Here is a 27,804-nt window from a genome sequence, read left to right as displayed (position 1 = left end):
TGTGCATATGCTTCCACCATTATGCCAGCTACCTAACTGTTCCAGGAACATGTTTCTTGTGTGAGGGTGGTTGCATGGTGTCATTACTGGCATATGTACAGAGGTCTCAGTGAGGAGAAAGCCTCAAGGCAGTCTTGTGAGTATCAGACACAAGTCAACATCAAAGCAACAGGCAAATCATGTCATTGAACTGTAGGATAAAACATCTGTTTGACCAGTGTGGTCCTGGATGCTAGGACAAAAAGAACAAAACCAACCCAAGTCTCTGCCATCATGCTTCTGCATCTCTCGTCAATGTCAACGTGCATACATTTCTCACGCCGTTCTATTGCCAAGACAGCAGAGGGCAGCGAAGAGTATTTATGTGGCTGCTACTGCTGCGGCTGCTCACACACTTGTGAGGACACAAAATGATGTAATCGTTAGACATTTGAAATCATTCAGTTATTCAAGTCAGATTTACATTACATTTCATCAACTGTACATAACTTAAAACTTCCCTTTTCACTTGGAGAAAAAAAAAATCAAAAACAAATTTCTACGCCCTTTCAAAAAAGACCAAGTGCATATGGATTAAACATGCAGCCTGAGATTGAGCAATGCAGGTAAAACCAAAAAAAGAAAAAAACTTTTGGAGTACGAGACTGAATCCAGTGACGGTGTCACCTACGGCAGGCGGGTATGGGCAGGGCCAGGGCGTTCCAATTCCACGAGGCCCAGGGACATGCTAAATAGCTGCATAGACTTGGCAACCGGCACTATTGGCCAATCAACGACAAAACACTTAAACGACAACCCAAAACAAATTGTGAGACAAAAAAGGCAACAAATCCAAAGAAACAGAAAAAAACAATTAAAAATCATGCCACCATAGCAACGTGACGCCCAAATATACCCCCTAATGTGACAATTTTATTACATACATACAGTATACCTAGGAACGATATTTACACGTATTCAATTACATTTTTGGCATTAAAGTGGGACAGGACAAAGAAGATTACCATGGTGAAAGGGATGAACAAACAGACAAACAAACAAAAAAGAAAACAAAAAAGAAAGGCAACGTTTGAAAGGCAGAATTTCTGCTCTTGGCAAAGGCCTGGGACTAAAGGGTGAGGTGAGGGCCGGGGTGTGTGTGAGGGGAGGGGCAGGGCTATCAAATAATGGAACTCTTCATTGGTCAGTATTACTTCAACTTACTTCCTCTCTCCTTTCTCAGCTCTATACATCTCATTCTCCTCCTCATGCTGCTGCTCCTCCTCCTCCTCCTCTACTTCTCTCTATCCCTTTGCTTTCCGTCTCTCGTCGCTCTCTACCTGGTCAGTGTAGAGACGTAGAGACATGATCATCTGTAGCCTCCTGGCAGCTAGAATAAGCCCCTCCCCTCTGTGCAGTGCTGCCCAGCTTTGGTATTAAAGTGTCAAAAGCAAACCCAAACCCATCACATGAAGGGGAACACTGAGACTTGACATGGCATGGACAAACATGACAGCAATGTGAACACCAATTCGAACTTTCTTCCGTTTGTCCATTGTTTGCTTATTGGTGTATGTAATCCTGGCTGGCGCGCCAACTTGCTTCTTCTTCAAGGGGGTGGGGCAGGTGGTACTCTCCAACGATATGTCCCAATCCTGAATTCATTCCGAGTGTTTATTGCTATTTTCTTTCTTTTTGGCCCTTTACACCTCTCCCAAACATTTTGGTCCTTAAAAAATGGGAGATATTTCTCTTTTTTCTCCCTTTCTCTTTAACTCTCGTTTGTGTGTGTTTGTATGTATGTATTTAGGTGGGCTTCCGTAGTGCGATGGGGAAGCGTTTGAAGTAGAGCACTATAGCGCCGATGGCTGCGGCGGCCGCAGCCAGGCCCAAGAGGACGCCCAGCGAGGAGACGGGCGGCTCACTCTCCGGCCGAGAGCTCACAGGGCCGTTCTGGTGATGGCCGGGCTGAGAACGATAGAGAGATATAGAGGGGTCGGGACACAGGGACAAGGTGGTGGAGGGTACAAGGGGAGATGGAGGGACAGGTAAGGAAAGAAAAAAAGACAACAGATCAGTTAGTACAAATGTTCCGAGAACACACAAGAACACATTCCATATCGGTAAAATATTAATATACAAGTAAATATTCTTGTGCAACGAGGAAGAGATTAACGCTTTATAAGAATAGATCCCAGCTTTTCCCAACAACAGCTGTTATAATACAGTCGTCGTTTGTTTTTGTTGTTGTTGTTTTTCCAAACAATCAGATTTCTTGGGTCTTTCTTGGTTAAATGTATCAATTTCAGGTGCACTTTTAGTCTTGTGAGCTAAAAAAGGATCAAAAAACAAAAAAACCCCTAAATGATTGGAATCCATATCCATGTACCGGTACACAGGGTCTAAAAAAGCACTGTACAACCAGTATTCCAGGAATATTTATATCCCCGGAACGTGGAACGTGTGCTGCCGCATCTGCCTCCACCGTGTTAGGTCTTTCGTGTTAACGCGATAACTTTTCAACAGATTAATGGATTTGTCCAAGATTCGGTGTGTTATGTCCTAGGGTAGCTTCATGAACTGATTATTCTTTTTTATATTCATTCTTTATTTGTGACAGACACAATGGTCCATATCATACATATATACAAATTACAAAAAGGTTAAATAAGAGACAGACAAGGATAAAATAAATGAAAAACACATACATACAGTTGAGGACGATATTATTAGCCCCCCTCCTGAAATTAGACATATCTCTTCATTGATCATTGAGAATGATCATTATTAATAAATGTATGTTATTCTGGAAACGAATACACCATGGAGATAGTATCCAATAAGTTAAATTTGGACTTTTCCATTTTCACAATGAGTTTAAACAAAAAAGTGTAAAAATGGCAAGGACAAAATTATTAGCCCCCTTATCATTAATAGTCAATACAATGCCATTTATGAACAAAAATTGACACCAGGCACTTTGATTAGTTGTTAACTATGTTGGCACATGTCCTACCAGGGATTTTGGCCCATTTTTTTTCATTGCAAATAGTTAAGCTGGTCCAAATTGCATGGATGTTGAGGCTGGACATTCATTTTCAGCACTCTACAAATACTATCTAAAGGATTGAGGTCTGAACCACTCCATGACCATGGTTTTAGTATCCTTGAAGAACATTTGAACTATTTTGGATGCAAGTTTTGGGTTATTATCTTATTGAAAGATCCAGTGAAGAGCTTAAATCACTCTATGAGCATATTTTTGCAAGGTCACTTTCCACATTCTATAATAATTTTCAGTTTTTATGGTGCCGTAAACCCAAACAAGGTTTCCTGTGTCTGAGGTTGCCACAGAATGATGCATCCACCACCATGTTTAATTGTGGAAACCATCTTATAACGATTCAAGGCCTATCCCTTTCTTCACCTGACAGAAGCAGAATTCATGCATCACAGCAGGTGCAATTGAATATCATCAGATGAAAGCAGAGACGTTCAAAACTCATTTTTGACTTTCAAATGTTCACAGGCAAAGCTCAATAACACTCTGATATGCACTGCCTTTAGTAAAGGGGTTCTTCTGTGATGATGGCCCCAAAGCCCATTATGATGACAAGCCCTAACAACTGTCTTTCTTGGGGGGGAAAAACCTCCAGGTGAGGCCAGGTCAATAACAATCATCTAGGCAGGTGTCCAATGCTTCTTTTGGTCTAATGAGGCTAAGCAGTTTCCACAGTTACACATAGTGGAAGGGCATCAAGTTTAGTCTGTTATTCAGCCTCAGACACAGGGAGTCTGGGTCTGAATCTGGATTGCTGGGTCTTCCAACAACATTGTAACCCAAAGCATACATTTAGATTAGTTCAGAGGTTCTTCAAGGACACTAAAACCATGATATTGGAATCACCCGCTCATAGTCCAGTCCTCAATCCCACTGAGAGTCTGTGGTTAATGTCTATGCTCAGCATCCATGCGATTTGGACCAGCTAGAACACTTTGCAGTGAGGAAATGGGCCAAAATCCCTGGTGGGGCACGAGACAACCTAGGTAGCAACTTATCAGAGCCTGTTGTCAGTTTTGGTTCATAAATGGTGCCATATTGACTATTAATGATCAGGGGGCTAATAATTTTGTCTTTGTCATTTTTGCCCTTTTTTGTTTAAACTCATCGTAACAATAGAAAAATCCAAATTCAACTCATTGAACATTATCTCCATCAGTGTATTTGTTTCCAGAATAACAGAAACGGTGAATAATGGTAATTCTTACTGAGAAATCAAGAGAAATGTCTAATTTCAGGAGGGGGGCTAATAATATCGTCCTCAACTGTACATAAAGACACTTTCTCCAATGTCGCCTGAGCTCAGAAGAGAACCTTACAGAACTCTTGGCCGGGTTTACCAGAGATTCAACTATGCTATTTTGGGAGCAATCCAGTCGCCCCATGAATTTAAACAATAAATTTCACAGGACTGCATCACACCCAGGGATATTGGAGTGGACAAACAGACAGCTGGCACTGGACCATCTGGGTATCCTCATCAGCAGTCTCATCGTGTCATTATATGCAACTTTGAGCTTCTGATAGCTGCTACGCTTATATTTGCACCATAAATGGGCAGTGTACATGGGTGTGCAGGAGGAAGCACATAAAAACAGTGGAGTTCTAGTTTTCATATTTGGCAACCATTTCCTTTAAAGCAAATATACACATATCGGTGCCGTGTTTCTTTTTAAAACCAAACTGGTTAACTGACGTTACTAAAAAAGCATCAAGCCTTGTAATGAGTACCCGTTCTAAAACCTTGGAAGGAATAATAGACAGTGCTATTGGTCTGTAGCTGTCTATACTATTCAGTTTCCCTGCTTTGTCCTTTAGTACTGGGACAAGCAATATGGACAAAAGTGACTCTGGTAGCACTCCATGGGTGAGGAGTGCAGTAAAACACATCGCTAAAAGAGGGCAGAGTTTCTTGCTTCCATATTTAAGGTGCTCAGCACAGATTAGATCCATGCCATACGCCTTATTATTATCTAGTACTGATATTGCTTCAAGTATTTCTTCAGGTCTAATAACAAAATTTTCAGTTGAGTCAATACATTTAACTTCAAATGGGTCATTCCTAATGCAGTTAAACAATTCTTGGTAATGCTTACACCATTTCTCAACAATATTGACAGTTCGAGACACCCCTTCTATATCAGAGGGAAGATAGGTTTTGCTATTGTTTGATGCTTTAACTTCTTTCCAAAAGTCATAATAATCACTATTCTGCAGCCTACTGGCAAGTGCATCAGCGCTCACGGTGCTTTCATTCCTCTTGATAAAGCGGAGAGCATATTTTATTCTAGCATTTGTGAGCTTCTTGCTCAGAAACAGGGGACCTTGTCGTAGATTTAGATTTTGAAGGCCAACAGATTGCTGAATTCAAGGTGGCCGAAATTTAGTTTGGCCCATAACATCTGACCGGGTGGATGCATTTGCCCCCAAAAAATGTTCAGCTTTGTTTTCACAATAGTTGTTTGGTTTTAAGCCTTTTGGTTTTGGTTTTAATGCATGGCACTGATCTATGTGTGTATTAAATATACATATATATGTATATATATTAAATACATTTATTAACAGACCTGCAAACTCGTCAAAGAAAAAAAGGTGACAGTCTCCAGGGATTGCTGATAGGTCAGCGCAAGACTGTTGCAAGCCAACAGAGAAATGTGTAGGCCTACCCGTAAACAAACACGCTCTGCTTTTGGCTCTTGGCGTAATGGTTTGCGGGGGTTTACTGATGCTTCTAATCTAAGGGATTCTTCTATATTTTGTATTTCATATATAAGTTTATTAATAGGTGGACGCGACTGGTAGGAATGATGGAGGACTGGAAGCATTGCATTTGGGGGATATACCTTTAGCAGTCGGAGATGACTGTATACAGTAGGCCTAGTTTGTTCACAGGCTGAAATGTATTTCAGATCCCTGTAGGTGCTCACTGACTGCCAACGCTGCTGGCCTAAATCGCTAAGACATGGTTATATTTACTTTACCTTTCCCCTCATCCCTGCACTAAGTCATACACTTAGGCTACACACAGACACTTACACTGTATTCTCTCTCTGTCTGGGAGAGGGTATGAGCAGGCATCTGGAAAAATGGAAATAGTTATTGCCAAAGGTGTCTTACAGGGGACGGGTCCTCATCATAAATAACTTGGTGGCACCATCCGGCCTGCGTGGACCCTGCACCTGACCTTTTATACAAACTCCAATCTGTGGTAGTGAATTTCTTTTGGGATAACCATCACTGGGTACCACAACCTAATTTGTTTCTGACAAAAGATGAGGGTGGGAATTGTCTTATTCATTTTCACAGTAGGACTGCAGTTTTCAGATTGCAATTTGTGAAAAAGCTCCTGACTGGGCCTGCACTTGTGGCTTGGAAAATTCTCAGCTATGCTGTTTTAAGATCTTTGTGCACGGTTGAGGCTGGATAAGTCACTGTTTTCAATTGTACCATAGAGGGTTGACTGTTCTTGTAACACCACCTTGCTTCAAAAGTTTCCAAATCATTCATAAGCATATGAAGGTGGTGTTACAAAAATGCTTTGTGCTCTGTATTGAACAATGAACTGCACTTCAGTCATCTTTTGTAGATGATTCCATTTGTTGATAATTGTGGATAAATGTATGTATTGATTGCCCTTGGCTAGTCACCATGGAGTAATTGCACAACAACCTTAATAAAGAGCATTTTTAAATATATATCTCTCTCATTTTGAGAGTCATGCTTATATGCACCATGGTCAGACACTACCAGTATTTGTGCTAATAAGGCTGTGGTTCTCTCGAGTCAACTTGTGACTCCAAAAGGTTTTAAGTCTTGAAAACCGGAATAACTGGATGGAATAAAGCCACTGTTTTAATACGCCGCTAAACCCAGCTACGTATCATCAGGTGGAGCTTGGGCAATTTTGGAAAGGTGAAAAGAAATCATAATGGCATTTTGAATTCCTCTGGAAGGTGTGGCTATTTCCAGATCTCCAGAGTGGTATTGTGGTTAAAGGGAAAGTTTGAAAAGGAGGCTTCAGGCAACGCATGTTCCCACCATAGGCGAGGCACACTCAAACGCTTGGGATAATTGTTGGAGTCTTTGGGTGCGCAATCCAACAAAAGTCATCAGAGTAGAAAAAGCTGCACTCGATTGCTTATTTTTTACTTGCTAATTACTGCTAGTGTAATTGGCTATGATTATGTCCTTGTTTGAAAGTCGCTTTGGTTATTAAGTGTCTGCCAAATGTAATGTAATGTAATAACAGAAAAGCTTCATGCACCACCATGTCCAGGTTTCACGGACAAGTTTCAGCCTAAAGTCATACTCACTGTCAGGGCTGGACTGGTACCACAAACCGGCACTGGCATTTTTGGCATAAACAAGCTGTTCACCCCCATCCCAGAACACAATTATGATGGGCTTAGTCCACTGTATGTTAAGGATGCACTGATCGGCTGCCCATTCTGAAGTGTGGGCCGGTCTCTAATTTGAAAAAAAATAAAAATAATAAAAGCATCGGCCCCTGATGACTGTCGGCCCACCGGGAAAATGCCATGTATGCCAGATTACCAGTCTAACCGTGCTCAGTGTGTATATTGGATGCTCAAACTGACTTCATTTAATGATTAGAAATATGGCACAAGCCAGGTTAAACCTGAACATGTGGTTATGACGTCATGATTGTTGCACCTTGCAGGTGTGTTCCATGCTGAGAAAGCATCAGAAACACAAAGCATTTAGTGGAGTGCAATTATCCAGCACGTGCAATGATGTCTCGTGAGGACGTAATGTCAATTAGGCCACGTGGTTCAGTCAGTCTGAAAAACCCCATTCATCCAGTTTATCATGGTCAAAAGACCTCAGTCGCAAGCCACTGGTCTTCTTTCCTCTTTACCTATTTTTTTGTACATGTTCTCTTTATGTCTTCTGTTGTCCAGTCTTGCACTTCAAATGTCTGTATGTGTATTGTATGAGTATGAGAACTGTATGTGTACTGTCTATGTCTATGTTTATGCATGGGAAAGTAAGACATGTAATTTCAATTCTTTGTATGCCCAGTGCATGTAAAGTGCATGTTAAGAAATTGACAATAAAGCAGACCCGACTTGACTTTCTGGAATTTAAATATGGTTCGCCTATTATGCAAGTCTTCATCCGTTTCGGACTGACGTCTAGGAAGGCAGTGGTTCAGTGCCCGCCTCCCTTATGTAATATGGGTAAACCGAGGTCTAACGTTGCACATGAAGCTGCACTAGCTGCCATCCGTTACTTACATATGCATTCAGCAGCTGTGCACAGCCACTACTGCTAAAACAATTAGTCATTGCCGAACAGCAAGCTCAAGACTGTAGTCATGCCTTTCATTTAAACACAGAAGAACCGCCTCCAATGGGTTGTTCTTAAATCACATTATGTCCTTTGGTGAACTCATAGGCAAACTACTGGACTAACGTGACTAACATGTCTTATCCTATCCTTTGGTTAACTCAGATATTTTGAGAACCATTTAGAACGTTTTCAACTGTGCTGAAAGGCCTACCCAACACTGTTGAGTTAACAACGACTAAAGTTTCATTGTTGCTGCTTCATCGAAAATCCTGGGTTAAGTTTTATATGCCAACAAAGAGCCCAAGGTACAAACCCTTAATTTGGTGAAATCGAGTCACTCGAGAAATTGTGAATAAAAACAAAATACTATCATTTTCAAAACATTCAGTTCTTTCATTAGATGAAGAATAGTGAAAAGACAACATATCAACTGTTTGTTGAACACAGCAAAATTGTTGTGTTGGGGGTCATTTGTGCACAATTAAGATTTCAACATTTCAATGCAAGCAGCTGGGGTTTGTAGAAAGTAATTAGGTGGAAGATCTAATTTGGTCTTCACATTCTGTGACACCTCATGTGACACCACACAACTCAAAGAAAATATTTATGACATGCTATATATATATATATATATTAATTTAGGGGGATTTGTATGCCTTTATTGTGACAGTTACAGAGGGACAGGAAACGAGCAGGGAGAGAGAGAGACAGGGAAGGTTTGGCAAATGACATGGGCCGGAATCGAATCTGGGTCACCGGTGCAGTTACCCAGTGCCCTACCGTTAGGCCACAGCAGGGCAGACATGCTATATTTTAAATGGGATAATTAAGGAATAATTAACTGGACCCAACGTGTCCCCCCCACCCCAACAAGATTTGTAAGCCTACTAATTTTGTAGCTTTTGAATGTACAGGGAATATTGAGACAGCAAACTAACGTAAAAAAAAGATCCATTCATTGAGTCCCTTCCATGATAATTTTCACACATGGTTGAGTGTTTTGGTATACCTTACAGATGAGCATTCAGTTCATTTGAGCAGTGAGTCGATTGCTGCTCTTTCATCAGTGGATTGTGGCGAAAAAAATCAACACCAAAACACAACAACAGCCAAAACTAAGCAGGTGGCTGATCTGGAGTCAGCCGTAGTGACTCACCCTCTGCTGAACGCGGAGCAGCACGTCCTCTCCGGCTGATCGGAAGAGCTCCACTGCTGCACTGTGGGACAAGTTCTCCAACCGCTTGCCATTTATCTGATGATGTGAAGAGAAGAGAACAAAGGGGGTTAAAACAACAATATTTCCACCCTACTGCAGACCTGATACTAAATGAAAATCCTGAGCCTGATCCTTAAACACTTTTGTGAAAGACGGAAAACCTAACTGACTATTTTATTCTTGGTTGATAAACTCCGTCAAGCCTGCTCTGCAACGCAACTGCTCATCACAATATGAAAAAAGATGGAGGGACATTGCAAAAATACAAGAAATGCTTTAAAGATGCAACACAAAAGGGGGTGCTCTTTTAAACCAATGTGACCTGCTGGGTAGTGTGTGTGTGTGTGCCTACTCTGATTAAAAGCTACTGCTGCTGGACATTTATAAGAGTCCACACACGCACATGCACACACACACAGAGCAAGGGCCAAGAACCCAGAGTTATCTGCTGGTCGCTCAAAACCTGGCCCAGTTAAGAGCAATAGTCACAATTGCTAGACCCAGAAACATTTTTGCATGCTAAATACTTTATCTTTAGGAAAATGTTGGACGCCATGGATGAACGCAGGCTTGGCCATGTCACCAATACACCTAGATAAGAGATAAGTTTCAAACACACACACACACACACACACACACACACACACACACACACACACACACACACACACACACACACACACACACACACACACACACACACACACACACACACACACACACACACACGTCCCGAGTAATCTGACTTCTGCCATTTCCCGAATGCCACAGTGACTAATAAATTCAAATGAATCACATTCTACTGAGCATCTCGTTTCCCCCCCCTTTCATTACCGCCAGTATTTTGTCCCCTTCCTGTAGCCGTCCATCCAGTGCCGCGGCGCCGTTCTCTTTGATTTTGGCCACATAGATCCCGCTGTCGTTCAAGACATACTGCTGGTCCAAACCGCCCACTATATTAAACCCAAGCCCTGGGGGGAAAGAGAACAGAAAGTAGAAGGTGAGGGACACAGTGTGTTGAGAAAGACAAAGTCACAATGAGCTGTTATCAAGATCTGGACTGGTCTCTGACTCTGAGCCACCCATCCTGGTGTATCCTTTTCCCCAAGCTTTTAGACAGTGAAGGACTGAGAACTCTTTCATATAGACTTCAAAAAAGGACAACAACACTAGTCTTTCAGACTCAACGATTTTGTTAAATTGGCTTCACTGCTCTCTATCCCTAGTTGATTGAGGTGTTTGGCATGATACCACCAAAGATAAGACCAAGATGCCATTGAGATAGAAAAAAACAAGGCAAGTCATTTGGAATGTGACAGTAAGTAGTACAAAGGGCAAAAGGGAAAGAAGGGCGATTCCTAATGCCCTTTGGTGCATCCCTGCCCACTTATGCGGTCTATGGACCCTCTGTGGCACTGGGCCGCCAAAGCTATAAATGACACACTTATGTAATAAACAACTGCGGCTGGACAAGAGATGTCAGTTAGCCATTGCGATTTGGGACGGAGACATTGTCATACATAAGCTTAGAAGCTAGACGTTACAGTAAGCGTCAGTCAACTGTTGAAACTGTCATCAATTTTATCGCTTGATTTGCAAACCATTCATGTATGTCCAGTCAAATGCACAGTACAAAGTACACAACCCAATATGGAGTTAGTTTCGTTTTCGTGAGCTGGGCTGTCATGCCTTCACAAATATCTTAGATTCAGACTGGCTATGAATAACCTCTCCTAACATTCGTGCTGGTTTTGCAACACTTAGCCCTACTCAATTTCAGCCAATATGAAAGTGATTCAGTAGGCTATCTAATGAGGTCGGAATCAAGGCTATGGCTGACGTTGCCTGGAGGAGAGCAAGGTTGACTGCTCACTATTACATCAGAAAGAATGGGCGAGTTTACAGCTCGTTGTCCAGTAAATACACCGGAGCAGTTGGGTGAAGTTTGTTTTCGAAAGAATTCACTGAGTGGGTAAATTAAGGTTGCCATGTCGTGTATCCTCGTTAGCCTACGTGGCTAGCTCATTCAATAACTGGCCAGCAGCAGGCTGACAGTTGGCCCATTGAAAAGTAAGTTTTCACTGCTAAAACAGTCACTGCCACTGTAGAGCATACTGCGAAAATACAAGCAAAAGTCAATGCAGTTGCGATACAGATACGGTTAACGGGCGAATTAAATCACACGTCAAACCAAATAACCAAACATCTAAAAATCACCCTAACATTCATAATGAGCTGAACTTAGCCCCTTGCTACCTAAACTTTGGCTGCTGCTGCGCAACTACAGGCCCCTCTGGCGTCGGCCGTGAACTTGCTGAGTCGACTGCTGGCGTTACGGTCTCAATTTCCTTGACATACGACATGAACAGGCAACTTACCAGCCGGTCCTCTTTTCAATTGAATATCCACTACAGTAGGCATGCTATGAACGGACCCGTTCATGGCGTAAGCGACTGGTCTCTTTCCAAAATCTTACTTTACACCCTCTCTCCCTGAAGGTGAACTCATGCAGGACTTCTTCGCCTGCCAAACTGAAACGGTCGGTGTTAGAAAATGCTGTTTAGTCGCCCCCTGGCGGACGGAAACACAACTGCAGCCCAACAGGGATCTCCAATGGAAGCCCAGCCCCATAACACCAGTAGTAAAACTGAAACCTTTTCACCCAGACTAACTCATAACACTGATATGCTATACAATTGTGTGTGTGTGTCAGGGCTTGACACTGGCACCTGCCAACCGGCCAAATGCTGGTAAAACTTGGCTGTGGCTGGTAACACTTTCAGTATCACTAGCCAATTTGGCAGGTAGAACCAAGCTTATTCATTGGTATGACATATCAAAATAGTGTATATTCTGCACTTTGCCCCTTGTGTATGAATTGTTTGCATTTAAGTTAAAGAAAAAGCCCAGTTACTCAGTTTCTATTTGTTTGCTTTATTTCCAGTAGAAACCCATGCACTCATCTTCTTGCTTTAAGCACCGCATCTTCTGAGGTTAGATGTACAGCGTCGTGATAAAAAAAAATAAAAAATGAGTGGCTAGTAGAATAGCTGGATGGCTAGTGACTTGGGAAAACAACTAGCCACAGTGGCCGGCAAGCGTAAAACGTTAATGTCAAGCCCTGGTGTGTGTGTGTGTGTGTCCGTTTTATTTTAGGCCTATATATATATATATTATTTATATAGTATAATAGGCTAAGAAGAAAGGACTGCAGCATAGTAAAATATGCATGACATCAAATAAATCCTGAACAATATGAGTATATATAAATTAGAGAAAATAATTGTTCTAAATAGCCTACTATTCATGCCACTAAAATAATAGATTGTGACAGTTGCAAGACTAACCAATGGCAAGACAACAGCTCATCAGGCTATAACACAATCGTTGTGGTACCGTCAATGAAGATATTTCATGACACGCGTGGTCAAACATAAACCAAACAAACCCATTTACTCATTATGTAACATTTTATTAAAAAATTAAAAGAACTAATTCTCGTTGCAGTATCTTTGGCAAGTCCAATTAGAAGAACTGAGAGTTTTGACAAAGAACATGTAGCCACAAAAAAAAGAAAAGAAAAGAGTGGGTAAACATCAAACTAGTACTAGAACAATAGTCCTTTCCTCTTGCTTGTGGACTTGTGATGCAAGACGTCATTGAGGATCAGAGTTTTATTCAATAGGCTGTCTTACAAAATCACAATTCTAAGTATGCTCCACCTAGGCCAACAGCAGGGAAACCATGGGTTCCTTCCAATATACGGACTCCCGTCCTCTGCCTGTGCTTGTGGCCTCGGGTTTTCGCTGACGCACCACCTCTATGGAGAAAACAATAACGTTTCCCTGCTGTCAGTAGCCACAACAACTTTTAGGGGACGATCCTTCATCCACCAATATCTTAAGAGATATTGAAATACACTTCTATGGTCAGTGATGTCATCACGAGGCCACAAGGAGGAAAGTGAGAAAAGGAGGTCGGGAGTTAGCTTATTGAAAAGAACCCCATATTGTTTTCTCAATGGATGCGCGGCAACGCCAAGGACACAGGCCACAAGCAAAAGAAAAGGATGGGAGGTACTAGTTTGAGTTGGACCCAGTTTCTTGTGAAGACAAAGTTGACTTGATAAACACAGTTTACAGCAAAGTGGCATCATCAGGCAACATCTGCTTCTGCGTGGAAACTATGATACTGATAGCTCAATAACGTGATGTGTTAACAAAAGGTTTATTACTCTGAGTAAAAACTGGTGTTAATGACTAATATTCCATTTGAGCCCTAGTTTTTTAAATCCACTCCACACACTATACTGTATCTGTTGCTCTTGTGTAAAATATGCAATGGTAGAAAGCCACTACAAGTTTTGTTAGGGCATTCACTACGAAATTAACTAATGGCTATCCCTTCTTTTTGCAGAACAAACACATGCTTGGTATAGCTCTACAAACAAACAAAAATACATGAAACCTACAGCTTGTGGAATTTTCTGAGCAAAATAGGTCCAAGTGGTGGGGGGAAACAAAATGAGAACTTCAACATAATCCTGATATATTAGAGAAGTCAGAAATGGGCATGCGTCATTAGTCTACAAGATTCAGTGCCACATACTGTAATCCAAATAACCTGTCCAATCATTCAATCAGGCAATCACTAGCTAAATTGAACAGGTAAAGCCAGGTCATTTGGAATATGTGGCAGTGGATTAGAACTAATGGATCCAGGTTGCCCTTCACTGTAATACACATCATGTGATCCCATGAGGTGGTTACACTGTTGTCCTGTCATGTCAGCTGTTACCACATGGTGCCCTCCTCCCTAATGTTAAGGTGCTGAGAGAAATGACAAGCACAATCTGGTATACGTAGTCAGTGCATTCCTATTAATAACCACTCACACCTCTTATCGTGACATGGCCTCTTGATCAGAGAATCTACAGCATGCTAACCAGTTTACCTGAAGGGAACTCCAACAAAATAACTTAAAGGTTCAGTGTATACGTTCAAAATGTATGCGGCCCATTAGGCATTTTTATATTTTTTAATGAATATTTACTAACCACCATTTCATTTTTGTTTATTGGTAAATTGGTTTAAAGTACATAGAGTTTTTCAGCTCACAATGGTGGACATGGAGAACATCCAATTCGTGTATGGAAAGTTTAAATGCCCAAGTCATAATGAATACTTAGAAACTGATTGTGGTGGGAAATATTCATGAAAAATATGATTTGTAAATTGGCAGCATAAATTCTGGAAATAAACTACCAAAAACGTACACTGACCTTTAACCTTAATATTCACCTATGGAAAGGGCTAAACCTGCCAATAGGTTGCTGGGTGTCATTTAATTAAGAATGATTTAACACAGTTATCAGTTTCAGACAACCTAGTTCGCTACTGAACTAGCTTGTTGCAATTCCCCACTGCATACGACTGACTCTATTATTAGAGGCACTGCACTTCCTCCTCCATGTGAGAAATCCATTTAATCAGATTTCAGTGATGAGCATAATCATATGGGGTTGGATTCGAAAGCTGCGAGTTAAGAACATCATTTTTTATTGATCTTTTGTTTTTTTGTTTTTTTGTCAGTTCATTGGTCTGGCAATCTGTATCAGCACAGTGTTTTCCAACATGGCTGCCAGAGGGGTATACTGTACTAAGAAGCTTGTTCAGGAGTAAACCAGGTTAGGTTAAGAGGTAGATCATCTAATAGAAGAAGAAAAGGAGGACTCTCCCTTAAGAAGATGTACCTCTTAGTTTAACCTGGTTTACTCCTGAATAGAGATGCACCGGATCCTGATTTTTAGGATAATGCCGGATACCGGATCCACTGCTTAAGATCCTGCCGGATCCGGAACCGGATACCGGATCCTACGAAAGGGTTGAAACACATAGCCAACTCGCAATTGTGGGCCCTTTTTATTACGTTGGCGCAAACTATTTTTAAGACTCATTGGCTTACTGCCACATTGCCTTCAACGGCCGCTTCCAAAGGGCTTTCAATCCATGCAGCGATTGGGGTTGTGAAAGACTGACTGAAAAGCCTAGGCTACGAAAAAAGTAGAGATGCCCCAGATCCTGATTTTTAGGTAACTGCCGGATACCGAATACACTGCTTAAGATCCTGCCAGATCCGGATAGTCTGAAAAACCCTATTATCCTGCCGGATCCGGAACCGGATCTTGGATCCTGTACATCTCTACTCCTGAACCAGCTACCCCTCTGTGGAGCAGGGTGGGGGTTGGAGAAAGAGCAGTGTTGACATACTGGATATAAAAAAGCAAACATAAAACACTTGCAGGCTTAAGATGGACACTTTGACCAGTTGTCACATCACACACTGAGTCAGTCAGGCCTCACATGAGCATATCACACACAGCGTATGATAAGGGATTCCAGCACACTCGTCTCTTTAAACATACACAGACTCAAAGCAGTTGCGAAGCAGGGGTGCGTTTCTCGACAGTGTCGTTGCTAACTCAGTTAGCAACTTACATGGTTGCAATGCAATTTCCCATTGGCAACCTACTAAGTGGCAATGATGCTTTCGAGAAACGGGGTCCAGTTTGTGTCTGAAGGAAAAAAAAGCAATTGAATTGACGATTAGACAGCAATTGATCAGCTGTTGGTCCTTGTTGCAGGCACAAAAGAGTGGGAGGGAAAGGGTACGTATGGGGGGAAATAGTGTGTTGGTGCTTTGTTACAATTTCTTCCTTGCCATTTCAAATTCCATTTCCCTGCCATCTTATATCATCATCTAGAGTAGACCAAATCCCCAGCCCTGGCTGCACTGGATTACGTTCGTCAATTTATAACATTGCAGACCTGCTATACGATCGCAAACACTGACAGAATCGCAAATGCAGGTGAGTGAGTAACTGACTGCATCATTCTCCCTCACAGAGATGGAATCATCTGTAGGCGCACTGTTAGTCTGTGTCCAAAATGGATTACATTTACTATATGGCGCCCAACATAGGGAGTTTCATTGCTTTGCTCCCTACTTGGGATGCAATGTATACTGAAAGACTGAGTGTTTCATATGCAGCCCCAGTGACTCTTTGATATGTTGAGTCCAGCAAGAGTGTGTGTGTGTGTGTGTGTGTGTGTGTGTGTGTGTGTGTGTGTGTGTGTGTGTGTGTGTGTGTGTGTGTGTGTGTGTGTGTCAGGTCAGATCATGCTGGGCGCTGCGCTGTAGAGGGCCACGTCTCCCACCACCCGCAGCAGTGTGACCTCCTCGAAGCCGCCCACCCGATGCTCATACTCCAGCAGGTGCACGCCATCCACCGCCACCTTGAAGCAGTCCTGCTCCACCAGGATCTTCAGCTGCAGAGGTACACACGCACACGCACACACACATGCACACGCGCACGCGCACACACACACACACACACACACACACACACACACACACACACACACACACACACACACACACACACACACACACACACACACACACACACACACACACACACACACACACACACACACACACACACACTTTCATTAATATCCACCTTAATCCTAGCTCCACCTTAATCCTAGCTCTTAGTTATGCCTCGTTACGACTGGGATTATGATTTGGAAAAAGTGGCCTTGGATAATATTTGACTCATGAAGACAGTTTGGTTTAGTTATTGGTGCACGTTAGTATTTTTCAGAATGACCGTATCTCTTCTCTTTACCTCAAACTGTCTGCCCAGTACGAAAGGGGAATAGTACATCACTCTCCTCTGGTTTACCACTTGCTTCCTTTACATTTACATATCCACATCCACATAGGCTACGTTTTCCCCCCCAGAACGACCACTTGTATTCTACTTACCTCAAACTTTCTGCCCTGTATTAAAGAGAATCCTTCGTCCCTCTCATCTAGTTTACCGCTTGGTTACTACTTTACACTTGCTTACTATTTACATATTCAGGTAAGTGAGCATGTGTCTTCTCCAATACCTCAAACTGTCTGCCCAGTCCGAAGGGGTACTCTCCATCCCTCTCCTCTCATTTACCAATTGCTTACTTAACATATCCATGTTAGTATTTTCCAAAATAACCGTATCTCTTCTCCTTACCTCAAACTGTCTGCCCGGTACGAAGGGGAATCCTCCGTCCCGCTCCTCTGGCCCCCAGTAGCCGCCCAGGTTGGAGTTCCTCACCACCTGCTCTTCAGGGAAGCGTGGGTTAAAGTGGAACACCACGTCCTCTCCCTTCACAAAGTCTATCTGGAAACTGGAACAGAGTCAAAGTCAAAAGTCAATGTCAAACAAAAGTCAATGTCAATGTCAAACTCCGCTTTATTGTTAGGCTCTTCACATGCACTGACTGGTCATAAAAAGGAATCAAAATGACGTTTCTCACTATCCAATGCAAGGACATAGACAGGACAGACATTTAAGTGAAAGACAGGACAACAGGAAAAAACATAGACTCACATACTGTATACTGTGCACCAATAGGCACATTTTAATTGCTTTTTGGTTTAGAAGTCCTGACAGTTGATACAAATCTATCCACTGTAGTCTACTGTAGTCCTTCTACTGTAGTCTAAACAAACCAAAAAGTTGTGTATTGTCACTCTATCAATCAGAGCAGAAGCTGAGTAGATATATGCACTTACAAACACATTTATCTTTACTGTTGACAAGTCAATTATTTTCATTTTTGCTGACTGCAATGACAAACTGCCTCTTGGGACAACAAAAGTACCTAGAGCCACAAAGATGCCCAAAGTGAAAAACTTGGACATATTGCTATTGTGTGGCAATTTGTGTTTTTTTCTCTTTGACTGAGTCTGGCACACATCTGTGTGTCTGTGAGTGTGTGTGAATTTCTGAGTGTCTGTGTGTGAAAGAGTAGTTGTGAATGTTTTGTGTGTGTGATAGAATGTGTGTGTGTGCATGTGTGTTTGTTTGTGTGTGTGTGTGTGACAGTGAATCTTTGTGAGTGTGTGTGTGTGTGTGTGTGTGTAAGGGCTCCACATGTGGCATTACCGGTCTGCTCCAGGCACAGGCTCCCCAACGATGGTGAGGAGAAGGCGGGGCATGATGCCGGCATGAAGAGGCAGGTCATACGGCACCGGCTACACACAACACACACACAAGGAAGTCCAAACGAGTCGCAATTAGAGCTCAGCCACAGACAAGGTACCACCCCCCCACACCACACACACACAAATTCCAAATGTGTCATTATTAAGTTATAGCTCAGCCTTTTCTTGAAACATAGTTGCCCAGTGATTGCATTGCACATCACTAATTGGGTTTCCATTGAACTCATTAGGGTTGCATCAGCATGACTGCTCAGTATTATATTAGTGACCATAGGCCTTTATATTGGCAGCTTTAGAATAAGCAGAACAAATATCAAGTGTTTCTAATCGGATCTTTTTTTTTAACATACAGTATATCACGAAAGTGAATACACCCCTCACAGTTTTGCAGATTTTTGAGTATATCTTTTCATAGGAAAGCATTACAGAAATTTCACTTTGACACAATGATTAGTGACCTTTTAACAACATATTTAACCGCTTAAATTTCTTGTTCACTCAGAAAAAAACTAAATACAGCCATTAATGTTTGAACATGTACTCACAAAAGTGAGTACACCCCAGATTAAAATCCGGTAGAGAAGGGGCTATGTTGGCTCGAATCGTCTCGAAATGAAAAGGGATGACAAGGGAGGTCATCAGTGTGCGTTTCAACCTTTCTTTGCATTGAACTTTTACATTTTGAGTCTTCATCTGGCTTAAATAGATTGGTGTGAGATTTGAATGCAATCCTATGGAGAATATCATGATCTGCTTCAGTAGTCACAGTGCATGTTGACATGCATGTTTCTTTTAGGTGTATTTCAGATTGCCAATGTTGACAGCATTCATGCATACCCAAACCATGTCAGTCCCACTACCATGCTTGGCTTATGAGAGGATAAACCTTTTTTGTAAAACTCACTTGTTTACCACCACACATACTTGACACCATCTAAAGCAAATTTGTTTATCTTGGTCTCAAGAGAGATGAACAGACCAAGGATATGGATCACTGGAACCATGTCGTGTGATCTGAAGAGACCAAGATAAACAAATTTGCTTTAGATGGTGTCAAGTATGTGTGGTGGTAAACAAGTGAGTTTTACAAAAAAGGTGTATCCTCTCATAAGCCAAGCATGGTAGTGGGACTGACATGGTTTGGGGATGCATGAATGCTGTCAACATTGGCAATCTGAAATACACCTAAAGGAAACATGCATGTCAACATGCACTGTGACTACTGAAGCAGATCATGATATTCTCCATAGGATTGCATTCAAATCTCACACCAATCTATTTAAGCCAGATGCAGACTCAAAATGTAAACGTTCAATGCAAAGAAAGGTTGAAACGCACACTGATGACCTCCCTTGTCATCCCTTTTCATTTCGAGACGATTCGAGCCAACATAGCCCCTTCTCTACCGGATTTTAATCTGGGGTGTACTCACTTTTGTGAGTACATGTTCAAACAGTAATGGCTGTATTTTGTTTTTTTCTGAGTGAACAAGAAATTTAAGCGGTTAAATATGTTGTTAAAAGGTCACTAATCATTGTGTCAAAGTGAAATTTCTGTAATGCTTTCCTATGAAGAGATATACTCAAAAATCTGCAAAACTGTGAGGGGTGTATTCACTTTTGTGATATACTGTATATGATTACATTATACAAGAAAGTTGTATGGAAATCCACTTGTTGTTTATAGACATTCAGACAACACTTCAGCCCCGGCCGTGGCTCAAATGTCGAGGGCCCTGACTGTTACGGCAGAGACCCGGGTTTGATTCCAGTCCGAGGTCATTTTCCGATCCTCCCTTGTCTACCATTACCTTCCCGTCTCCTCTCAAACGGCACTGTCCAATAAAAGGTGAGAAAAGCCCCCAAAATTAATTTAAAAGACAGCTCTTCATTTGGGGGGGGTGGGTCAAAGCAGGGGTGGAGCTATAGGCAGGGCAAGCAGGGCATTTGCCCCTGGGCCCTACTGTATTGGTGGTGGGGCCCTATTATGACCTTGGCAGGCTGAATGGGGGGGGGGGGCTTATCAGTGCTTTGCCCTGAGGCCCTGCGTGCAATTGCTCGCCACTGGTCAAGAGGTCAGGCATGGTGGTCATATCCATATTGTGTTGGGTGGGTGGGTACAGATTGCGGTCTCTCACCCTGATGTCAGGTCAGGTTTGTCCAGGGACATTCCTGAAATGTTGTGTGTGAAAAGCAGCTGCATCATTACTGTGGCGTGTGATCTCCATCTCGTGCCATCAACATTGCATCTGACTCATAGCATTCCTTTCTTTCTAAGCATGTTTACATACCTTAACTCCATGGCAACTGGAGTAGCATTTCAAGCTTGCAGTAGATGTGCTTACATTTTTTGTTTTAATTGAACTGAACTGAGATGTTCAATTCTTAAATCCTTAGCTGATGGGTGGCACGTTTTGCATATGGCAGGTGAGGCCTCTTTTTGAATGGTTGGCACGTTTTTCCATTCAGTTAAACACATTATGTGGTGATGGAGGCTAGGCAACTTACATGTGGAAAAAAGTACACAGAGAGAGCCTTCAGTTACAACAGCGCTTCACACTTTTTCGTCTGTAGACTTGTATTAATGCAAGACCTTCCTTCCATGAGTCATGCTGACAACACATAAACGAAGAGAATCCTCATGGCAACCCTTTCCATGGTAACGGTGACCCAATGGATCCTCTCTACGTGCAGATTCCAAGGTCTGACCCCGCCCAATGACTCATTTACATAGCAGCATAGAAGACCTCAGGATTGCCCTGTGACCACACTTTCATCAAACGCACACTCACTCCTTCAAAAATATACACGGTTCTATTTACATCCTGAGACATTCTGAAATACTGACCCGCTGAATTTGAGGACTGACTATTTGGCCTGCATATCAATTCCAACACACCAGCAACTGCTCTAAACCATTTCACATACTAGAAGATAAGTTACATATTGTGCAAACTTCCCTCAAGGTTTCTGTTGCCTTTTCAGTATACAAGGTTAAAGGCATGTGTATGTTCATAAGAAGTTTAATTTTTTTTAATCTATTATCTACATTATCTTTTGTAGAGGACAGTCTGCTGCTAAACATGGCTGTGTTTGTAGAAGCATCGTGTTAATCCCCTTCTCAGTCAGTCATCCAGTCAGTTAGACTGTCAGACTGTTATACTACAACATAATTCCACAATCTTCAGTGTTTTGAAACTAAGAAACCAGACACCCAGCATTCCAACTTGTCTCCAGCACGGCTGAGGGCATAACACCAAGGCCCTCATGCTGTGTCAAAGAAAATAACATCAGCAGCTTGAATTCACACACTCATGGCAACAGTAATAGAAAAAAGTTAACAGCATGCAAACATGCATATTTCAATTCACTGGTGTAACTGCACATTGCGATGAATGCAAACCATTAGAAAGTAGAAATGTGGTCTTTATTTATCTAGAGAAATCTGCTTGCACATACATGTCATGTACATTCATTCATTCATGCAAGTCACAGTCTCATGCCAGAAACATACAAAAACAACATGCAACCCCATTCAATCTGTGGTCAAGTTGGTCAGAAGGCAGAATCTTGGATAAACTTATTTGGCAAAATGAAAAACAGTCCCTCTATAAATATATCGTAACTAGTTTTGGCATGATGGTACAGTTCATCATTCAGTTTGCCTCTGTGGCTCTGCTGATCTCAACAGCCTTTGCTGTAATTAAGTTGCCCACTTGAAGCAGGTGCACCATGGTTGGGGAGTCTGTATAAAGTTCAGTTACTTACAGAGCCATGGTAGTGCCTTGAAATTGATTTGGCACAAAGTCAGTAACACATTCAATCACAATCAACAGCAGGGGTTTATGTCAGCAGGAGCCTTTTTATATGATTAGTGGAGTATCAATGTAATAAAAAAGCTGTGTGTTTAAATAGGCAGTAACAAAAGCAAAATGGCAACTGTTATAATAGTAATTAAGTGCTCATAACTTGAGCCCCATATGGTCCCCACATGTCGTGGTGATGTATAAAGGCACAGTGAAAGGTAATCAAACAAGCGTCGCGGTGCCTTCAAACAGCCGAACTCTGACACAGTCATACAAAGGGGACCACGTGGAATTAATCCTGCTAAGGACCCTTTAGTGAAGCCTGCGAAGGACCCTTTAGTGAAGCCTGCGAAGGACCCTTTAGTGAAGGCTGTGATTTGATGAAGTGAAGTGCTGGCAGGTCCTTGGGTCCTCCTGTCCTACTGTTGCAGAAAAGGGGCTTTCTGTCTGATGCCTGCAGTTCAAAAATATGGCGGCCTATAGGGAGGCTGAAAAGATAAGAAGGTGCGGTAGATGGGGTCATTCAGTCTTGCGCTTTCGGTCGTTTTGGCTGATTTAGAGCTTTAAAAGCGTGAAGCTTGGAAAGAGTGTGTGGCATCAAGTTCCACAGGAAACTTCCCTTTTTAATACCACCCGTTAACAAAAAGAGCCAAGCCTGCCGAGTCCCATTAAAAAAAAAGAAGAAATGACCACAACCACATGTACTAGAGTTTACTCTAGGCAACTAATATGATCCCCAAGGCAACAAACCTGACTCCCAACAACACAAACAAGGTCTTCAGATAGTGTGGCGTTATGGCAACAGTAAAGGAAGAAGGAAGACAAGCGGAGCTGTGCCACAGAGAAGCGTCTGGATACCCACAAACCAAGAGGACATACAGAAAGTCTAAATACACACCTATAACACACATAACACCCAAAGCATTCAAATACCCAAGCAAAGAACAAGCTCACATACCAAGCTCACAGCTAGAGCTAAAAACACCTGTTCACTTCCCACGTTTACACTTTCCAGATAGCCAATTACAAAAGTACACTGTATTACGCGGTACACAGGCTGTGGACAGAGCTTGTATATACATGTTAAACACATCAATGGATATTTCTCTCGTTGGGTCACTATGCTAACCTTCACGGTCAATCTTCTGCAAATCCAACTGGGGGGAAAATACCGGAAAAAAATGCTGTCTAAGATTCTATGTAAAGCCCATCGTGCTCCCATGGGACTCCTTGACACATCCTGACCGCTGCTGTGCTGCGTCAGCTTCATGCTAAACCCTGACACCAGTGATCTAGGGCTCAATTGTGTCAAGCCTGTCCCTCCTGTGCTGACGATAGAGCAGGCTGTGGGTTCTCGATTAAATATGCCCTTTTTTTTTTTGCTTGAGCATCAACATGCTCAGAGGCATACAAAAAATCAGGTTCTGAAGTAAAAATCCTGCCACAGTTTCTTTCCAACACAGGTGACTTCAGTGAGTTGAGCTGAACCCCGCTTCTCATAAGCATCGTTACTAACCAGTTAGCAACTTAGTTAGCAACTTAGCCAATGGGAAATTGCATTGCAACCAAGTAAGTTGCTAACTAAATTAGCAACGACATTGTCAAGAAACGCACCCCCGGTCTATTCTGTGTTTTGTACTCATTACAATCAGCTAATTCAGAACTTGTTGGATGAAATTTGTGGCAGGAATTTTTACTTTCTGAACCTGGGATTGTCACCTATGGTAATGCTTTTCAGTGTTTTAACAAGATCTGTTTTGGAGAAAAGTGTTATAGTGCGGTGCAGCCAAACAGCAAGCTGATGAAAAGACAGAAGATACTGTGCTGTGGCTTCTGGAATGCACACTAGTTCCCAAATTCAAAATAAAAAGCTTAATTTGAGGATGTTCAGCCAAAAGCCAAATTCAAGTGGCAAGACCCTAGAACACAAACATCTTCAGTAGAAGTCACTAGCACTGACGGAGTTCACTTTCCAAGACCTGAATGGGTGACGTAGTTGTCTGATAAGTGAGTGTAGTGTGCTGATAATTGAAGCTCCACAAAGTTCACAAAGACCCTCCCACATAGCCAAGAGCTCATAGCAGAGAAGAGGAAAAGAGAATTGCAGTCCACACCTCTCACACGTTACGCCATTACACAACAACTACCACCACAGACTAATGAAGGTAACAGAGCCATCTGCCAAGGTGCCTTAATAATTGAAGAAGTGCTTGGTAACAGAGTTACAGGTCTTGCAGCTTTGTTACCAAGATTTATTTTAGCTTCAAAATGATAGAAAATGTGCTGCCATCTTGGTGCCATTTAAGTACATGTTGGAACATACAAACTTAAATATTGTTAAATTCATTGATGTTCCTCTTTTGAAATTCGCTTTGGGTGATGGAAGCGCCTTCCAAATACAATGAGGTCAAATAGTTAATCATTTGTTGCGCAAAGGGTGTACGTATGGCTTGCGTCACCACAGGAGGAGTTCTCGTTATGTTTTCTTTTGTCATAACAACAGGTGTGACAGGCATGTGAGGAACAGAGGTGTCAGTTCCATGTTCAGGAAATAAAAGCCTGGGCACAGTTATCCTCGAACACAGGCGAGTACAATATTGACCACCTCACTTGACCCAGAATGATAGCTTGTCACAATCACTCAGCTGATTCATTATGGTTAGGATCAAATTTGCCACAGGGCTTTCACTTTTCTGAGCCATGGAATGACACTTCTAGTTAGCAGCGAAGGAGAAGGGTGAAAGTCAAACTACTTTCTCCTGTACTTTCCAAAAGTGGCTCTACACTGACTGTGAGAGACCTTATTGTTTTTCTCCACAAAGGTGGGGCAACCCCAAGGACGCAGGAAAGGATGGGAGAACATAGTTTGACTCGTACCCAAAGAAAATAACGTAAAAAGATGTGTCATGTTCATGTACTCACCAGCATGCCTCCGGGAGCGCCAGGTCCTCCGTAGGGACCCATGGGGCCCGGCCCGTAAGACCCAGGACCACCAGGCTGGGCAGGGAAGCCACCAGGCTGGGCAGGGAAGCCACCGCCGGGCGGTCCCCATGACCCTGTAGGCACTGGGGGGAAGCCTCCACCCGGGAAGCCTGGGGATGGGCCAGGCGGGAAAGCTCCAGGGCCACCTGGCCCATACATCCCACCCCCGGGTGGTGCGTAAGGCATATCGGGGAAAGGCCCCGGAGGCCCGCCTGGTGTGGTAGGGAACTGTCCCGAGTTGTAAGGTGGGGGAAACTGTCCTGGCGGGGCTCCCCCGGGGGGGTACCCCTGCCCTGGCATGGAGGGGAACTGTCCCGGAGCCCCAGGGCCAGAGGGGAACTGTCCTGGTACGCCCGGGCCTGGGGGGTACCCACCTGGAGCAGTGGGTGCCCCCGGTCCTGACGGGTACTGTCCTGGGAACTGGTTAGGAGCTCCGGGACCGGAGGGCCCGCTGGGGAAGCCCCCTGGGGCAGGCGGTTGGGTTGGGCCTCCTGCAGCCGGGTAGTTTGGACCGCCAGGGGCCGACCATCCGGGGTTGGTGGGGGGTGGAGGGGCACTGGCAGGGCCTGCGGGGTTGGTGTTGCCTTGTTTGGAGGCCGCTCCTGGAACGTCGTCCGCAATGGCGTCAGCTAGCTACAAAAACAAGAAAAGGTTTGTTTCAACCCACCATCCAATATATTTTCGTTCAAACTTCTATACAAGCCCACTCTCAAAACAAAAATCTTATCTAAAACTTAAGATAAACTATAAAAGGTGTGGAACAATGAAAATGTGAGCAAATGTCATGAGTCAGTATGCTCTGACCATAGGCCTACAATATTTGTTGAGCAATCTCCAGTCAGTTCCAAGTTAATCCAGACTGCAAATTAGATATTTATAAATAGCTCTCCTGGTGGTAACAGAAGAGCAGTTTCATTGACGTGAGGTTGGAGAAAGCATTGGCAAAACTTTGCATTATAGCACAGTATGAGGCATTTGATGTGTAGCATAGAAAATATGACAGAAATATCCTTCAGCATCAGTTTGTCAATTAGCCATTACAACGGATAAATGGAATGGAGAACCACTTTTTTCTCAAATGTATCCAATAATGTCCATTTTAATTCAATAGTAGGCCTGCATTTCCAATGCAATGGCTTCATATGGCTAGCACACAGAACAGATAGCTTTGAGGATGCACTAGAGTACCAAAACAACTTACCGAAAAATCTGCCATGGCCTGTGGAAACGAAATGAAGAAAGTAGGAATTATTTTTCTGTGATGCCGTTTAGGATTATACTTCAAAGAATCTCTAGAAAGTCGTACCCTGTCGCGAGATGAGATAATAGTGTGTAGATTTTACGCATAATGACATGAATTGCTTTCCTTCGACGCAGCGAAGTTTACAGCACGCTACCAAGTTAGCAAGCTATGCATTACACAGCACACTAGCTGAGCTAATCTCACAGTTCGAATCCTGGCAGCAAAACGTGTTCCATACGTGCCAAACGTTAGAGTGTAACTATTACTAAGAGTCGGCTACATGTAGCCGAAAGTGAGTGTTACAGATACGTTTGACCATTGTAACATTACCTCAGAGATGTGTGGGCCTCCTCCTGTCTGTGTCTTCACTGCTAGTAGTTGGTATCTGGACCACCCATTCACCACGCCAGTGCAGTGATGGTGAAACTAAATTAGACAACTCTACAAAGGAAGTACGTTTAGGACCCGAACATGGTGTTTTTACGCGTCACGTTGAAAATAAACAGACTTGTAGATGCTACACCGACGACGACGCAGGGAGACTGCCTATCCAGTTTGTACACAGCTTTACAGTAAGCTCGCAGCCCACATGACTACCCTGAACTGTCAGAGGGAGGGTTGGGCAGAAGAACTTGACTGCGCATGACAGATTCAACTCTGTACTGTACAGCAGGCCAAATGCACTTATGAGTTATGACAGTATTCCTTCCATTGTGGAACTATCAACAACACAGACGGTTCATCTGGTAAAATGTTGAGTCAGAATGAGGTCATGTTACTCAAGATGACTCCTATTATCCGTGCTCCCTAAGCACACAGTAACATCAGGTGTTTTACAGTTAAACAACAGGCCCACCAGACTTGTCTACCATACCAGGCCTATTATACCAATATACCAGACATGGCCTTTTCATCTATACCACATGCAATTGGACAAAATTAGGGTAAATTCTGTATGTTTTGTCATAATCCCCCCCCCCTCCTTTTGCATTTCTTCCCTTCATGCACAGACACATGTGCTCCAATAATTCAAATAAAATACAGTATAGGCCTACATAGTTTATCATAACCACAGAGTTTACCCAAAGTGTTTTGATGATGAAATGAATACTAAAAAAAAGTGAACATAACATTCATACATTCACATATCA

General features: G+C 42.7%; 2 protein-coding genes across 3 annotated transcripts; both read right to left on the bottom strand.

The window, feature by feature from the left end:
- Window positions 1–288: 288 nt before the first annotated feature.
- Window positions 289–12,927, bottom strand: synj2bp (synaptojanin 2 binding protein). Its single transcript, XM_063184350.1, has 4 exons — window positions 11,948–12,927; window positions 10,404–10,540; window positions 9,510–9,605; window positions 289–1,947 (listed from the first exon to the last, which is right to left on the bottom strand). Exons 1-4 carry the CDS (start codon window positions 12,009–12,011, stop codon window positions 1,786–1,788), a joined length of 459 nt encoding a protein of 152 aa, XP_063040420.1. The 5' UTR covers window positions 12,012–12,927; the 3' UTR covers window positions 289–1,785.
- A 2,210-nt stretch (window positions 12,928–15,137) lies between these two features.
- Window positions 15,138–27,233, bottom strand: lgals3a (lectin, galactoside binding soluble 3a). 2 transcript variants are annotated; one of them, XM_063184348.1, is made up of 6 exons: window positions 26,984–27,233; window positions 26,612–26,629; window positions 25,351–26,043; window positions 18,565–18,653; window positions 17,647–17,803; window positions 15,138–16,897 (listed from the first exon to the last, which is right to left on the bottom strand). In XM_063184348.1, exons 2-6 carry the CDS (start codon window positions 26,624–26,626, stop codon window positions 16,742–16,744), a joined length of 1,110 nt encoding a protein of 369 aa, XP_063040418.1. In that variant the 5' UTR covers window positions 26,627–26,629; window positions 26,984–27,233; the 3' UTR covers window positions 15,138–16,741. The 2 variants fall into 2 exon arrangements, with proteins under 2 accessions (XP_063040418.1, XP_063040419.1); XM_063184349.1 differs by lacking the exons at window positions 15,138–16,897; window positions 17,647–17,803; window positions 18,565–18,653 and adding an exon at window positions 22,788–22,916 and having other exon boundaries at window positions 26,984–27,230.
- Between the last annotated feature and the right edge of the window lie 571 nt (window positions 27,234–27,804).

Source organism: Engraulis encrasicolus, chromosome 19 (genome assembly GCF_034702125.1).
Source record: "Engraulis encrasicolus isolate BLACKSEA-1 chromosome 19, IST_EnEncr_1.0, whole genome shotgun sequence".
NCBI classification, from domain to species: Eukaryota; Metazoa; Chordata; class Actinopteri; order Clupeiformes; family Engraulidae; genus Engraulis; species Engraulis encrasicolus.
Note: the sequence above shows the minus strand (reverse complement) of the source record. Positions and strands in the feature narration are given on the sequence as shown.